This window comes from Canis lupus, chromosome 14 (genome assembly GCF_003254725.2).
Source record: "Canis lupus dingo isolate Sandy chromosome 14, ASM325472v2, whole genome shotgun sequence".
Lineage (NCBI taxonomy): Eukaryota > Metazoa > Chordata > Mammalia > Carnivora > Canidae > Canis > Canis lupus.
In genome coordinates this window covers 25,725,777-25,738,602 of record NC_064256.1, presented here as the reverse complement: position 1 = coordinate 25,738,602, position 12,826 = coordinate 25,725,777, and the positions used below count along the sequence as shown (strand labels likewise).

General features: G+C 36.5%; 1 protein-coding gene across 9 annotated transcripts in view; it reads right to left on the bottom strand.

Moving 5' to 3' along the window:
- The window catches only part of PHF14 (PHD finger protein 14), a 233,057-nt gene extending 220,920 nt beyond the window's left edge, over positions 1-12,137 (bottom strand). For all 9 annotated transcript variants that reach the window (XR_007401929.1, XR_007401930.1, XR_007401931.1 and 6 more), the window contains exons 1-3: positions 11,636-12,137; positions 11,005-11,115; positions 2,844-3,622 (exon numbers count right to left, since the gene is read on the bottom strand). Coding sequence is in view for 4 of the 9 variants with exons in the window: in XM_049093413.1 (XP_048949370.1) it covers positions 2,844-3,622; positions 11,005-11,115; position 11,636 (891 nt within the window). In the remaining 5 variants the exon portion in view is untranslated. The remainder of the gene's footprint in view (positions 1-2,843; positions 3,623-11,004; positions 11,116-11,635) is intronic.
- Between the last annotated feature and the right edge of the window lie 689 nt (positions 12,138-12,826).

Here is a 12,826-nt window from a genome sequence, read left to right as displayed (position 1 = left end):
ACCTGGGTAGCTTGGCAGTTGAGCATCTGATGCCTTTGGCTCAGGTCATGATCTGGAGTTCCTGGGATCGAGTCCCAAATCAGGCTGCCCACAGGGAGCTTCCTTCTCCCTCTCCCTATGTCTCTGCCTCTCTCTCTTTCATGAATAAATAATAAATAAACTCTTTTTTTATTCATGACACAGAGAGAGGCAGAGATATAGGCAAAGGTAGAGGCAGGCTCTATGCAGGGAGCCCGATGTGGGACTCGATCCCGGGACTCCAGGGTCACACCCTGGGCTGAAGGCAGATGCTCAACTGCTGAGCCACCCAACTGTCCCTAAATAAATTATCAGGAAAAAAAAAGAGTTGATAGTTAAGTCAATAAAAGACCCCAGCTCCGTTCAAATAAAAGAAAAATCAAATTCCCTAAAAAACTTCAAAATTATTAAAGTTTTGGAATATCACTTACATGACGTCCAACACCATTTACTTACAAAAGCACTTGACATAACAGCCAAGAAAGTATGCTGTTTATAAACTAAATATAATTCAATTATGTATTTCTAAAATCACACTTTCAGCTATCTCTACTACAAAGTAGTATTTGAAAACATAAAGTAAAAGTAGAGGAAAGTAAAACTTTAAATATAACCAAATACATTTGTATTAACTAATAGATACTTGATACCTTGATGCCAAGGTATCACTACCTAAAATAGCCAGCAAGATTAAGATACAAACAATAGCCATAAGGCAACAAGAATTACCTTTAGTCATCTATTTTACAAAATCAAGAGCATATGAACAGGAAATTTAGAAAGATAAAAGAGTTTTCATTAAAATTTGTTATCTGAGTGACACTTACATAGAAGTAGAATCATCAAAAATTACTAGTCTTAGAGAAAAACAGTTAGCAAGGTTTCAGGTAGAATTATTGAGGTAAAATGAACTTTCTATCAATTTTTCTACATTTCTGCATAGGGTAGAACAAAAGGAAAACTAACATAAATTAACACCAGAGAAATAAGTTTTGTTACTGTAAGAAGAAAGTTCTTGATAATTTTATGGAGACCCATTTCCAAGAAATGCTCTGGAATCACATTCCTTTGGGACTTAACATAAATATATGAAGTCTCGTTATTTAATAAAGTCTCTTTTGGTGGGATAAAAAACCTAAACAGCACATGTGACCTTCCAATGCAACTTAAAGGACAGCCTACAACCTCTTAAGCAATATGGTACGCATTACACATTATTAACAAATGGATAATGTATACATTTTACCTGACAAATCTCTAAACATATGTAGGTATTCCCCACACCATAACAGAGATCTAACTCTGCCTCTATCATTAGCCAGCCTACTTTTGTGAATGTCAGGCTAATAAAAATGAAGAAGATAATGCTACCAACAGGTAAATTTATTCAGTAGACAGACTGAGTATTAAATACTATAAAATAAGCTGGATACAAGCCTCAATCAAATATGAACAACTGAATTTTCCATATTTCTATTTCCCTAAATTGCTCCTGGGAATATGAAACTATTTGTTTTACAGCATTATAAATACTATATTATATTCCAAATGACAATTTCCCATTACCTAAAGAATAATTAGGATAGCACTGGAGGCAGACAACATTCTTCATATGAAAGTGGATAACCTAGAAGTTGACCAATGTTTATAATTTAAAATACAACCTGCTGCTTCATCAATCTAACATATAACGCCCCCTCATATCCTGTTACTTATTATTTTGGAAAGTAAAAAATCACCAAGTTTTTAAATGAAACTTACTTAAAATAGGTAATCATTGCTATGCAAAACTTGTAAGTAGAAGGTAAAAGAATAAAGCACAGAAGGAAAATCTACCGGTTTAACCTATTGTGATGATATGAAAAAACAAAAAATAAGTGCTTGCTAAAGAAGTGAATTTTGTGACAATAAATGTATTAACAGAAATAACAGACTTAATTATTATAGTTCTACATGTTGATGTAACAGGTACATCTACATGTAAGATGACAACTCAATCTTGCTTTTGAAGAAAAACATATACATAAACACACAGACAAAGAGACACAAATGTGTTTGACTGAAGAATCTTGAATGTTGCATCTTGGGCCCAAAGGATAAACCTAACTTTCGGTAGTAGAACTTCAAGTGGAAGAACTGAGTCATTACTGCAGTTTTAGGACAAAAATGTTTGTCTTATGATAGGAGTGTTTGATTTTTCTTTTTCATTTCTTTGTAGAGAGAACTTATTCACTAAATATATGTAAACATATAGTTCATATTTACTCCCATACATCTAAAGCAAAGACTTGGTGACTATTTAGATGATGAGTGCTACAACTGGTAAAGGAACTAACCTTAAAATGAATCTCTAAAAGTCTGACGCAATCATTAAGCTGTTTTTGTCCTGCTCTAAAAAGTAGAAGTCTAAATTTTCATGTGGATATGGACATGCCTAAGTTGAAATAAAGGTGACCTTTGTTTTCATAATCCACTCAGAACCATTCAGCAGTCCTACGAAGAATGGGGTGAGAGGACAGAGAGGGAAAAGGAAAACTATCATAACCCTAGTCTCTGGATATAAAAATATTTCTCTAATTATAAAGACTGTAAGTTCCTTGAGGGCGGTGATTGTGAGCTCCTTGAGGACGGTGACAAATAGTAGATACTCAACAAAGGCTGGTTGACCAAATGAATAAATGTTACACTTAGGGTGCTCATTCACTCCCACAGCTGTCTATAAATAGGATTTCAAGGAAGCTACTTAATATAACGAGTAGAATGGTTTAGAGAAGAATTCCCTTTTCCCCAGACAGACAGATATCATAAAAATTGGGTTGATCTACCTCATTACTCTTGCTTTGAGATAGTGTCAGGCTATCATTGGTCAGTTCCTCATCATCAGCACTGTTTCTGCTAAGAACTTTACTCTTCTTCTTCTTGCAACCCCCTTCACTGGCAGGGCTGCTATGATCTTCATCATTGCCTTCATCATTCTCATCCTCATCACTCCCACTTCCTTCATCCTCATCATCCTCATTGTCTCCATCACTTCCTTCTTTCTGAGATGCAGATCGTCCCTTTCTCTTTACTACAGTAGGTCGCCAATCATTGTCATCTTCACTGTCATAGTCATCCATATCATTCAGCTCTTCCATGGATACAAAATCCAAAAGTGGTCGATTTCGACGAAGGTTCCACTTTTTTGGCTCACTTACTTGTTCCTCTGCAGTGGTTGTTGTAGTGGGGACTGAAGGAGATGTGTTAACACCAGGAGGACTTGTGGCTGGTGTGGTGGAAGCAGCAGAAGCAGCCACATTATCAGATACTGTTGCTTTTTCTTTATCTTCTCTCTCCTTCTCCTTCTCCTTTTCTTTCTCTTTTTCTTTCTCCTTTTTCTTTCTAGGTCTTTCTCCATTATCTTCTTCCTCCTTCTTTTCCATTTTAATTAACTGTTTTTCTGATGACAGTATTTCTTCCTCTGCAGAATTTTTAAGTTGTTCTTCTTTTACTTTAATATCTTCATTCAGTTCTTCTTCTAAAATATTTTCTTCAGAGTCACTACAGGAACCTTCTCCACTGTCCTTTGAAGGATCTTCACTTCCATTACCACTCCCTTCAGAATCTGTTGAAAATATGAGAAAAAAAAACCACACATATGTATATACATACACACACACACACACAACGCTGACACAAATGAAACCACCAAAATTTGTGAGTAACTTGCAAAACAATATAAACAAATTTAAGTCAAAGAATGGTAGACATTCCCAACCTGATTAAATAATAAATCAATGAAGTTGGCAAAATGGTTCTAATTCAGTAGAACACTAATGAAGATGAATATATGTAACTCTAAATTAAAATATGCTTTAAAAGGAAGAGTACTATTTCGTGTCATATAGCTCATGCTATGTTTGGTATCCTAGAAGCAATTATTTTTTCTAAAAGTAAAGGTGCTTCTTTTGAAATTGGGCATCTGATTTTTTAACTTAATGATACAATACAGACCAAATTCTTCTTCTCTTGCATCTTCAATTCATAAACTGAATTAACTTACAAGCATTGAGTCACATTCAGAACAAGAAAATTCTGGCCCCAAAAAACTTGGTCTCATTTATTTCACTCTTTACCCAAAAAAAAATGAGCACAGGTATTTATGATAGTCAACATCCCTAACATACCAATCAATTTTAGGAGTACCAAGTTCATAGGTGAAAGGAAACAGGAGCAGTAGCACAATAAATGGAAGTTACAAGAGCAGCTGCCAATTTTCCTGCTGACAAGGATACTGTTCATATCAGTAAGAGCCACCTAAACTTTCAAAACTTCTAGGTAGTAATTAAGACAGCCCCCTAGAATGAAAGAAATTAATAATTATTTTTAAAAACTAATCCATCTTGGAAATGAGCAACCACAGTAGTCGCTAAAAAGACAGGCTTAGAATAGTAAAGAGTTTGTCCAGAATTACAAGCTTTCTAGCAAGTTTTTCCCATTCCTGCGTCAGGCAGCCCAGGCCATCTTGGCCCAACACTATTCAGCAGCTTTCTGATCCTCTTTACACCTAATCAAATAAATAAAAATCTAAAACCTGAAATAAAGGGGAGGAGAAAAATAGAAGGGGAGCTGGAAGAAGTAAGAAACAACTAGTCACAGGTCACAGCCAACACTTATAGTAAAATCTGTAGGAAAAAATAATAATAATAAAATCTGTAGGGTGATACATTTTTTGGGCCCATAATTAAGAAAAGGGTAATATTAAAATGGTGAGAAAAAGTCTGTGTTCCCACACCATTTTAATTTCTGTTAATTCAACCAGCCTTAGCCGCTATAATTCAATGGACATTAAAAATAAATAAAGTTAAAAGAAAAAAAAAAAGTAAAGAAAGTTGTAATTAGTATCTGGTTATCCAAAATGTCCTAGAAATCCTTTACAAATGGCTGATTAAAAAAAAAAAAAAATCCTCCAAGTCAAATCACAAAAAAATAAAAATTAAAATTAACATACAATAGATATTGACTGGCCCTATAAAATAATTATCAATCTCAAGATTATCATGAAGGGACCCACAGCTTATTCAAAATTGCTATGAAAAAACACTCTAATCCCACACATCTTAGATAGGACACCAGCAATATCATATAGGTCAACAATCCCTTACTTGAAACTTCTAGAGCCAGATAGCTTTCAGAATTTTGATTTTTTTCAGATTTTAGAAGGGTAGCATGGTGCATACACAATATATTACACTAAAATTTCCAGTGAGGTCTAAGGCACTATACTCAAACACATGTCTGCAGTGAGAAGTATAAATATTTACAAGTATGATAAGGAAACACTACAAATAAACTATCATTTCCAGTTAGGTTTTACCATCAAACAAGTAGGTACCAAACTCAGGAAACACATTTGGATTTGTATGCTTCTTGAATTTCAAAGAGTGTGAATTCACTATCACCCACAACTAGGTACTTCTTTTCAGTCCAATAGTTCTACAAACCATTAAGAAAATTATGATTTTTAAAAATACCATTCATAATTAAATCCAACCTACCAAGAAACTATTTCTGGTAATATAATAAATAATAATAATAATAATAGACATTTTTAGATAAGAATTTTAAAAATAGCAAGCCAAGGTGACCAAACACTTCTAAGGCAAAAAACAGTCTCTGTGCATACTGACTACAGAAGATTGAAACATTCTGCAAGCAATGCCATAATTAAAAGAGATGGCCAAAATTAAGAGAGATAGTTTTTTAAAGTACCTAAAAAGTATTCCTAATAATTTTTACCAATAAAAACAACAGTAGATACAAAAGCAAGATTAACTGGGGCACAAATGTGGGTACCTAATCAAAACTGAGACCAATCCAACTTTGCTATTACTTGGTAAATTCTACGTAATGTTAAGCATTTTTATGATTTTTGTTTTCGTTGCTGTTGCCAAAGCCAATTATTTTTAAAAATATGAAGGGGGTTGCCTGGGTGGCTCAGTCAGTTAAGTAATCAACTGGTGATTTAGGCTCAGTTCATGATCTCATGGATCATGAAATCGAGCCCAAATAGGACTCTGCCCTCAGTGGGGAGTCTACTTGATATTTTCTCTCCCTCTCCCTCTGCCCCTCCTCTGATTCATACACAAGCACTCTCTCTCAAAAAAAAAAAAATAAATAAATCTTTTTTTAAAAAAAAAAGCATGGGGAAATTGATACCCTGATTGTTTTTATTTTGTAATCATGTCTGGATAGAAAGCAATTTGAAAAGAAAAAAGATTCAAATGCTTTACATCTGTTAATTTTATTATTAGATGAATCTGAGATTTTTCCACAAATCCAAATCCTAGTAGCTTACCCAACCCTTCATTCTCCAAATATAATACATTATCCATACTCCAACTGCAGGCATCAGGAATATATCAAATTTTATCTGTCCTTGATTTCTGAAAAATAACTTCTTCATCTGATTAGTCATCATTTCTTTTGGTATATATGCACTTGAAGAATGGAAATAAACAATATTAGGTACAAGCATAGCTTGACAAAAATTACAATGAAAAACTCAGAGTCTTTTGCTGTCTATAATTCTATTTTTGTAGGCTGCAAAGAAAAATGTCTATTACAAATTCAAACAATGACTCTGTATCATGTTCTAAGTCCAGTACTCTTAAATCTTTTTTTTAAAAAAAGGTAGTAATAGACTAGAGAAAGAAGTCAAATACTTTAAATAAGTCAGACACTTCTTAGCATTAAAAGAGAATTCTAGAAAAAAAAAAAAGAAGTAATTCTAACTACAATAAAATTTTTTTCAGAAGAAAAAAAAACCTTTAAAATTGAAATCCCTCCTTTCTATTCAGTTAAATAAAAGGTAACTTTTCTCAAATATACAATATATCAAAATCTCTCCAAGCAATAGCTATTTCAACTAACAGAATTTAAGGAATTTTTTATCAATACAGAATTAAAAAAATAATCTTTAAGAATTCCTTCACAATTTTCAATGCTTAAGTTTTCCTCATAAATATTAAACAATAAAATTGGTATGATTTAATTCAGTTTTATTTTAGCTTTGCAACGTAAAGGATCACCTTTGTTCACCGGCCTTAATTAACTATTCTTTTCATTGATCTGGTACAATAGTAATCAGTATTTATAAATATACACAATACATAAGAGATCACCAATCTACTGGTTTCTTCAGTTATCACTTTGCGGCCATTTTTGACTAATCCTGTATTTTCTCTTTTTAAAAAAGCTAATCAATCAACACAACTTATCCTCTACTCCTCATCTCTAGTTCCAACTGTGTCATTTATCATTTTCTGAATGAATCCAGATCAGTGATTCTCAAGTAAGAACAATTTTGAATTCTGTCCCACAGAGAACATTGGCAATGTCTAGACAACGAATGGTTGCCATGGTGGGGGACAGAAAGGGAAGATGCTAATGGCATTTAGTAAGTAGAAAACAGATGTTGCTACACATTGTACAGTAAACAGGACAAGCCTCCAATACAAAGAATTATAGAACACCAAATGCCAATAGTGCCAAGATTGGGAAACCCTGGTCTAGCAATATAAGGCCTTAACCTGACCTCATTATACTTGCCCAGGAGAATCTCTTTTATTCTTTTACTCATTCCTGATTCCCAAATATAAATGATATTTACCAGCCCCTACACTTCTAAACTTAATGTTTCCCTCACCTAGATTGCTTCTTTTTTAGTTCCTAGTTCAACTTACCTCCTCAATGAAATGTTCTAGATAAATCCAGTCTAAAGTGACTATTCCTTGACTTGAACTACACAAATAATCAATCATGCCTTGTATTGTTAATTTAATTTTTCCAATATTATCACATCTCTTTGTGAATTTAAGTACAAAATACTACCAAAGTCTCATCCTGACTCTTCTAGTTAATTTTCTAGCAATCTGGCCTATCTAAACTAAGACTCAAGATCTAAAGTTAATCATCTTACTTTGGCCAGCAGGTTAGAGGGGACACAGCACTGCTATTTTGTCTTATTTAATAAAAGCAATACATGCACTCATCTTGAAAAATATTCCACTTATATATCAGATAACTAAATGTAATCTAACCCCAATTCTAGGACCAAATCTCAAATATAACCACTTTAACTAGATCAAACGATGAAACTGCCAAAGAAACTGCCAATAATCTTAAATTGGTAATTTCATGTGGTTCAATTTAACATTTCCAAATACGGTTCTTCTGGTGGTTATCACCACAATTCTAATATGGTTATACCATGTCCACAATCAAAAAATGAGAAATTTAATTAATTTCACATTAAAGATAAAAGAAAAGATCTATTTTCAGTTTATATTCTTCTAAAGGCAGAGGCTTATAGTTATTAACCATCAATGATCACTTGAAAATTTTACTGACAGGTCATTTTTTGAGCAATATTTACCTTTTTCTATTACCTGAGAAACACATGAATAAAATTATGTTTATCTGCAAATGTGTTGAATATAATCTCTCAGAATTATCTATGTTCTTAAAGACAAACAGAAATAGGAAGCTTTGTAGTCATAATTTCTAATCTCAAAATGAAGAGAAGTGATGCACAAAACTGTTACAAATTAAGGCCAACCAATCTAATCATTTTAACATCAAGTTCTAAAGGAGTTAGTAGTTCACTCAAGAAGTCATCTTTAGACAGTTTTGAAAGAGGCTTTGATCAGACTGATGATACAGCTACTGCCATTTCTCCACCTCCAGTTTAATCTATTCATATGTAGGGTTGGGATTCCACAACTCTGACATGACTGAAAACCAGTGATAAGTCTGTTTTATCTCCTGTAAGAGTCCAATTACCTCAGGCAAAGAAAGGATTCAAACAGGAAACACTAGGTAATCAAGAGTAAGCCACCATGTTAACCATGGGGGACACCAATGAATCTTAACCAAGAAGGGAAAATAGGATTCAATTTCTACTATTTTAAACAAAATCATTTTCTACTATAATCTCCTTTATAGTAGCATAACAAGAACTGCACAGGGGCCAAGGAAGTAAATTACAAATAGAACAGATTAGATATGATGACAAGAGAGAATAGAAGGTATGCATTTTTTAGTACTTTGGAGAGATTTCTTTAAAAATTATCAGCATAACAAAACTCATCCTGTCAGTTTTCACATATAACTGATAATTCCCATTAACTCTGATTAAGATTTAATAAAATCAGGAATTTCTACTTAGCTTCATACCAAAAATTATCTTGAGAAAGCAGTTTGCATCATTAGAAGCTTTGACCTTTGTAAAGAGAAGTGATACCTGTGAATGACTACATCTCAATAAAAAGAAAAAAAATCTACAAAGTTAGATTTATTGTCACAGAAGAAAAAAATATGGAATACTTAGTCTGAGTTTTGCATAATAGGTATTCAAATAAGTCATAACTTCTGAAACCCAAAAACTTGCCACAGTTAATCTTGACCAAAACCACATTCTCACCAAAATATTAACTACCAAGATTCTCACCAAGAGAACTTAAATAGTTTTGGATTTTACCTCCTTTCCTTTCCCTTTCTTTCCTTTCTTTGGAAGTACCAAACATCAGTGAATTGACTAAACAGGAGAGAAAGCAGCTGAGAAGCAAAGGTTAAAAGACGATTAATCAAGATAAACTTAACTTTTGATTGTTGGGAGTGACCTCATTAGTCACAACAACCAAGTAGTTTCAGTTTAAGATTACATCAATTTACTTTTAGGATCTAAGCAGCAAAAAGATCGTTAAATTTTGGAGTCAAAAGACATGGATCACATCCATTATGGCCTAAGTGACTTCATGCAAGTTCTTTAAACCGAGTCCCCTGTTATCTGTAAAATATTATCTCCTTCACTAAGCTATTATAAAAGTTAAATGAGATTATGGAAATAAAAAGTTCTCAGTAAATCACCATGCAAATTCTACTTGTTGATACTATTTAAACTAATAACAGAAACAACACAACCTAATTTCATCACCTACCATCTCTAACAGGAGTTTAAAAAAAAAGAAAAAAAAAAAAGAAAAACCAGAGGAAAGGAGAGCTATATGATGACTAAACATAGAAAACTCTCTGGAGGAATGAATACTTTAACATTATTAAAGGGATGAAACTGAAAAGGCTTTAATTTCTCTTTTTATTTAAATTTCCATCAGAAAGGGACAAAATTCTAAGTAATTTTATAGTTCATGTATTAGTATTTTTCACATAAAATATTTAAACACAATTTGTATGCATTTCTCAGATTCCTCCAATTAAAATTATACATATATGTATATCTATATATATGAAGTACAATAGACGGAAGATACCATGGAAAACCATATTTTTCTGTTTCCCAACCTTGTACAATGTAAACATATGAGCTTTTAAAATAAGTGTATTGCTTTTAAAAATCACAAAATAAAATGAGCAAACATCTATCTTTGTACTTTAGAGATTTTTGAGAGGCCCAATCCACAAAGTCCAACACATACCACAAAGTATAACTTATTGCTCTGGGCAATTTTATTCTGGTAAGGATGCTAATAATAGGCAAAAAGGCAAAACTCCCCTCAGAGAATGCCAAGTGATCTGAATAAAGAAGCCTGCTTATGAGCTGTTCATAGCTCACATTACCCTCAGGATATTAAATGACTTCGAGATACCTATTTTTTCCCCTCTATCCATAAAGTAAGCATCAATAGATCTTTGAGGAGGTAGAGAAAACGCTTTGGTATCTGTAGTAGAAGTTCTTTTCTGCCTGCTAATTATCGGAGAATCCATATAAACAGAAGCAATGATGGGATCTAGTGATCTTAGAGATCACTAGTGAAAGGATCTTGGGGAAATGTGGGAAATCAAATGGACAGACTAAAGGAAGTGTATGTGCTTTAACTTTTTCAATTGGCATTTTCATCAAAACCCATTTAAAAAAAAAAAAAAGTCTGAAAATAAGCCCAACTTCCAGAAAGCTGGGAAAAGGGAAGAAGAAAAGGAAACATTTACCTGAGGCATCTCCCACTTTAAAATCACTGTCATCTGAACTATCATAATCGAGAGCTTCTAGCAGAGAAGCTGCCAAAGGCTTCACCTGCCTCCTCTTGGAGCTGCGATCCACTGTTAAGAGAAAAACATTACATCGTCATTACTCATCACGCCCAGCACAGAGGACAGCCGTGATGCTGGGGGGGGGGGGGGGGGGCAGATGACCTCGTGCAGGGAATCTTTGTCTAATTCAGTTCTCAGCAAGAGGTGCGGGGAGCTTGGGGCGGGCTGGCCAGCAGCCGCTGGGTCGGGGCTGGGTCGGGGCTGGGGCGTGGCAAAGGCGACACCAGGGCGGCCAACATCTAAGGTGACCCCCCCCCCCCCGCCCCGTAACATCCTGTCGGGTTCCTGCCACTCGTTCACGATCCCTCACTTGGACGCGGGGACAGTCCACAGGAAAGAAAACGCGGAGCCCAGGAAATAGAAGCAGCCTTGCTCGTTCCTGCGGACTGAGGAAGGGAAGCGCCCACGGAAGGTCCGGCTCCCAGCAGAGCCCTGCGCCCCCCTCCCCCCTCCCCTGCTCCCACAGGCCCCGGCTTCCACAAGGGCTGAAATGCACCTTTCTCCCGGCGGAGGCCTCCGACACACTTACTAAGGAATCCGTGAGGTGGTCGTTTGGAGGACACCTAGGGAGAGGCTGCGAGAGCCCAGGCAGCGCTGAGGTCGGGGCTGAAACCGCGGAAACCGATCCAAAGATGCTACTTAAAATCGGCGGCGCCGCCGACCGGACCCGGGCGAGTCTACCGCAGCCTTGAGACCCCCTCCCGCCCCCCCACCCCGCCCCCTAATCCTCGCCGAACCGGCCCCGGCCGCTCGCGCCCCTTCCCACGGCGCTCCCCTGCCAGAGGCGCCCCCAGGCCCCGGCAGCCCTGGGGAGTTAGTGTCCTTCGTTAAAACTGTTAGAAAAAAAAATAATAATAATAAATAAATAAATAAAAGAAAGAAAAACTTTATTAGCCTGCACCCGAAGCCACGAAAGACCCAGAATTTGCAAAGTCCGAGGCCGTTTGCCTGAGACAATAGAGAAAGCAACGACCCGGATACAGCTCTGAGGAGAAGGAAGTGAAAACACAAGGTAGAGCGCGGCCGTGAGAACAGCAAGGGGCGTGAGCGCGTGCGCGCGTGCGCCGGACTCGCCGCCGCCCTCGGTCGCTCCGGCGGGAGGAGCCGAGCGGGAGCCGAGCGGGAGCCGAGCGGGAGCCGAGCGGAGCCGAGCGGGAGCCGAGCGGGAGCCGAGCGGGAGCCGAGCGGGAGCCGAGCGGAGCCGAGGAGCGGCCGCAGAGAGCTCTCCCGGGCTGAGCGGCTCTTCCCACCCGCGCCCGAGGCTCCCCCCGCCAAACCCGTGGGAAGCCCAGGCTTGCTCCAGGTTTTCGTTTCTTAAGGAGTTCCTCCTAGCACACTTTACACAAAGGGACGTTGCTAGCTTAAGTTACTACCGAAAACATAATACCGACAACAACACTCTACCTGCTGCTTCTATAAGTTGCATCGTTTTAAAGATCTTGGTACGTGCGAATATTTTATTTCCTGAAAGAGAGAAAATGTGAGAATCGCATTAGACTTTGGTTGCCGCTTTGAAAATCACAACTGAAAAAAAAAAATCACAACTAACAGTGGGGGGAAAAGCATTATTTTTTTTTATATTAAGTGTTATTACGAGTGTACTGTGGGCAGTCATTCCACATAAATAAAAGTGTTTAATTTTACTAAGAGAAAGAATACCTCTGGGAGAAAATACTCCATTTCACCAGTATATCGCATATTTATTACCTAGGATGTGTGT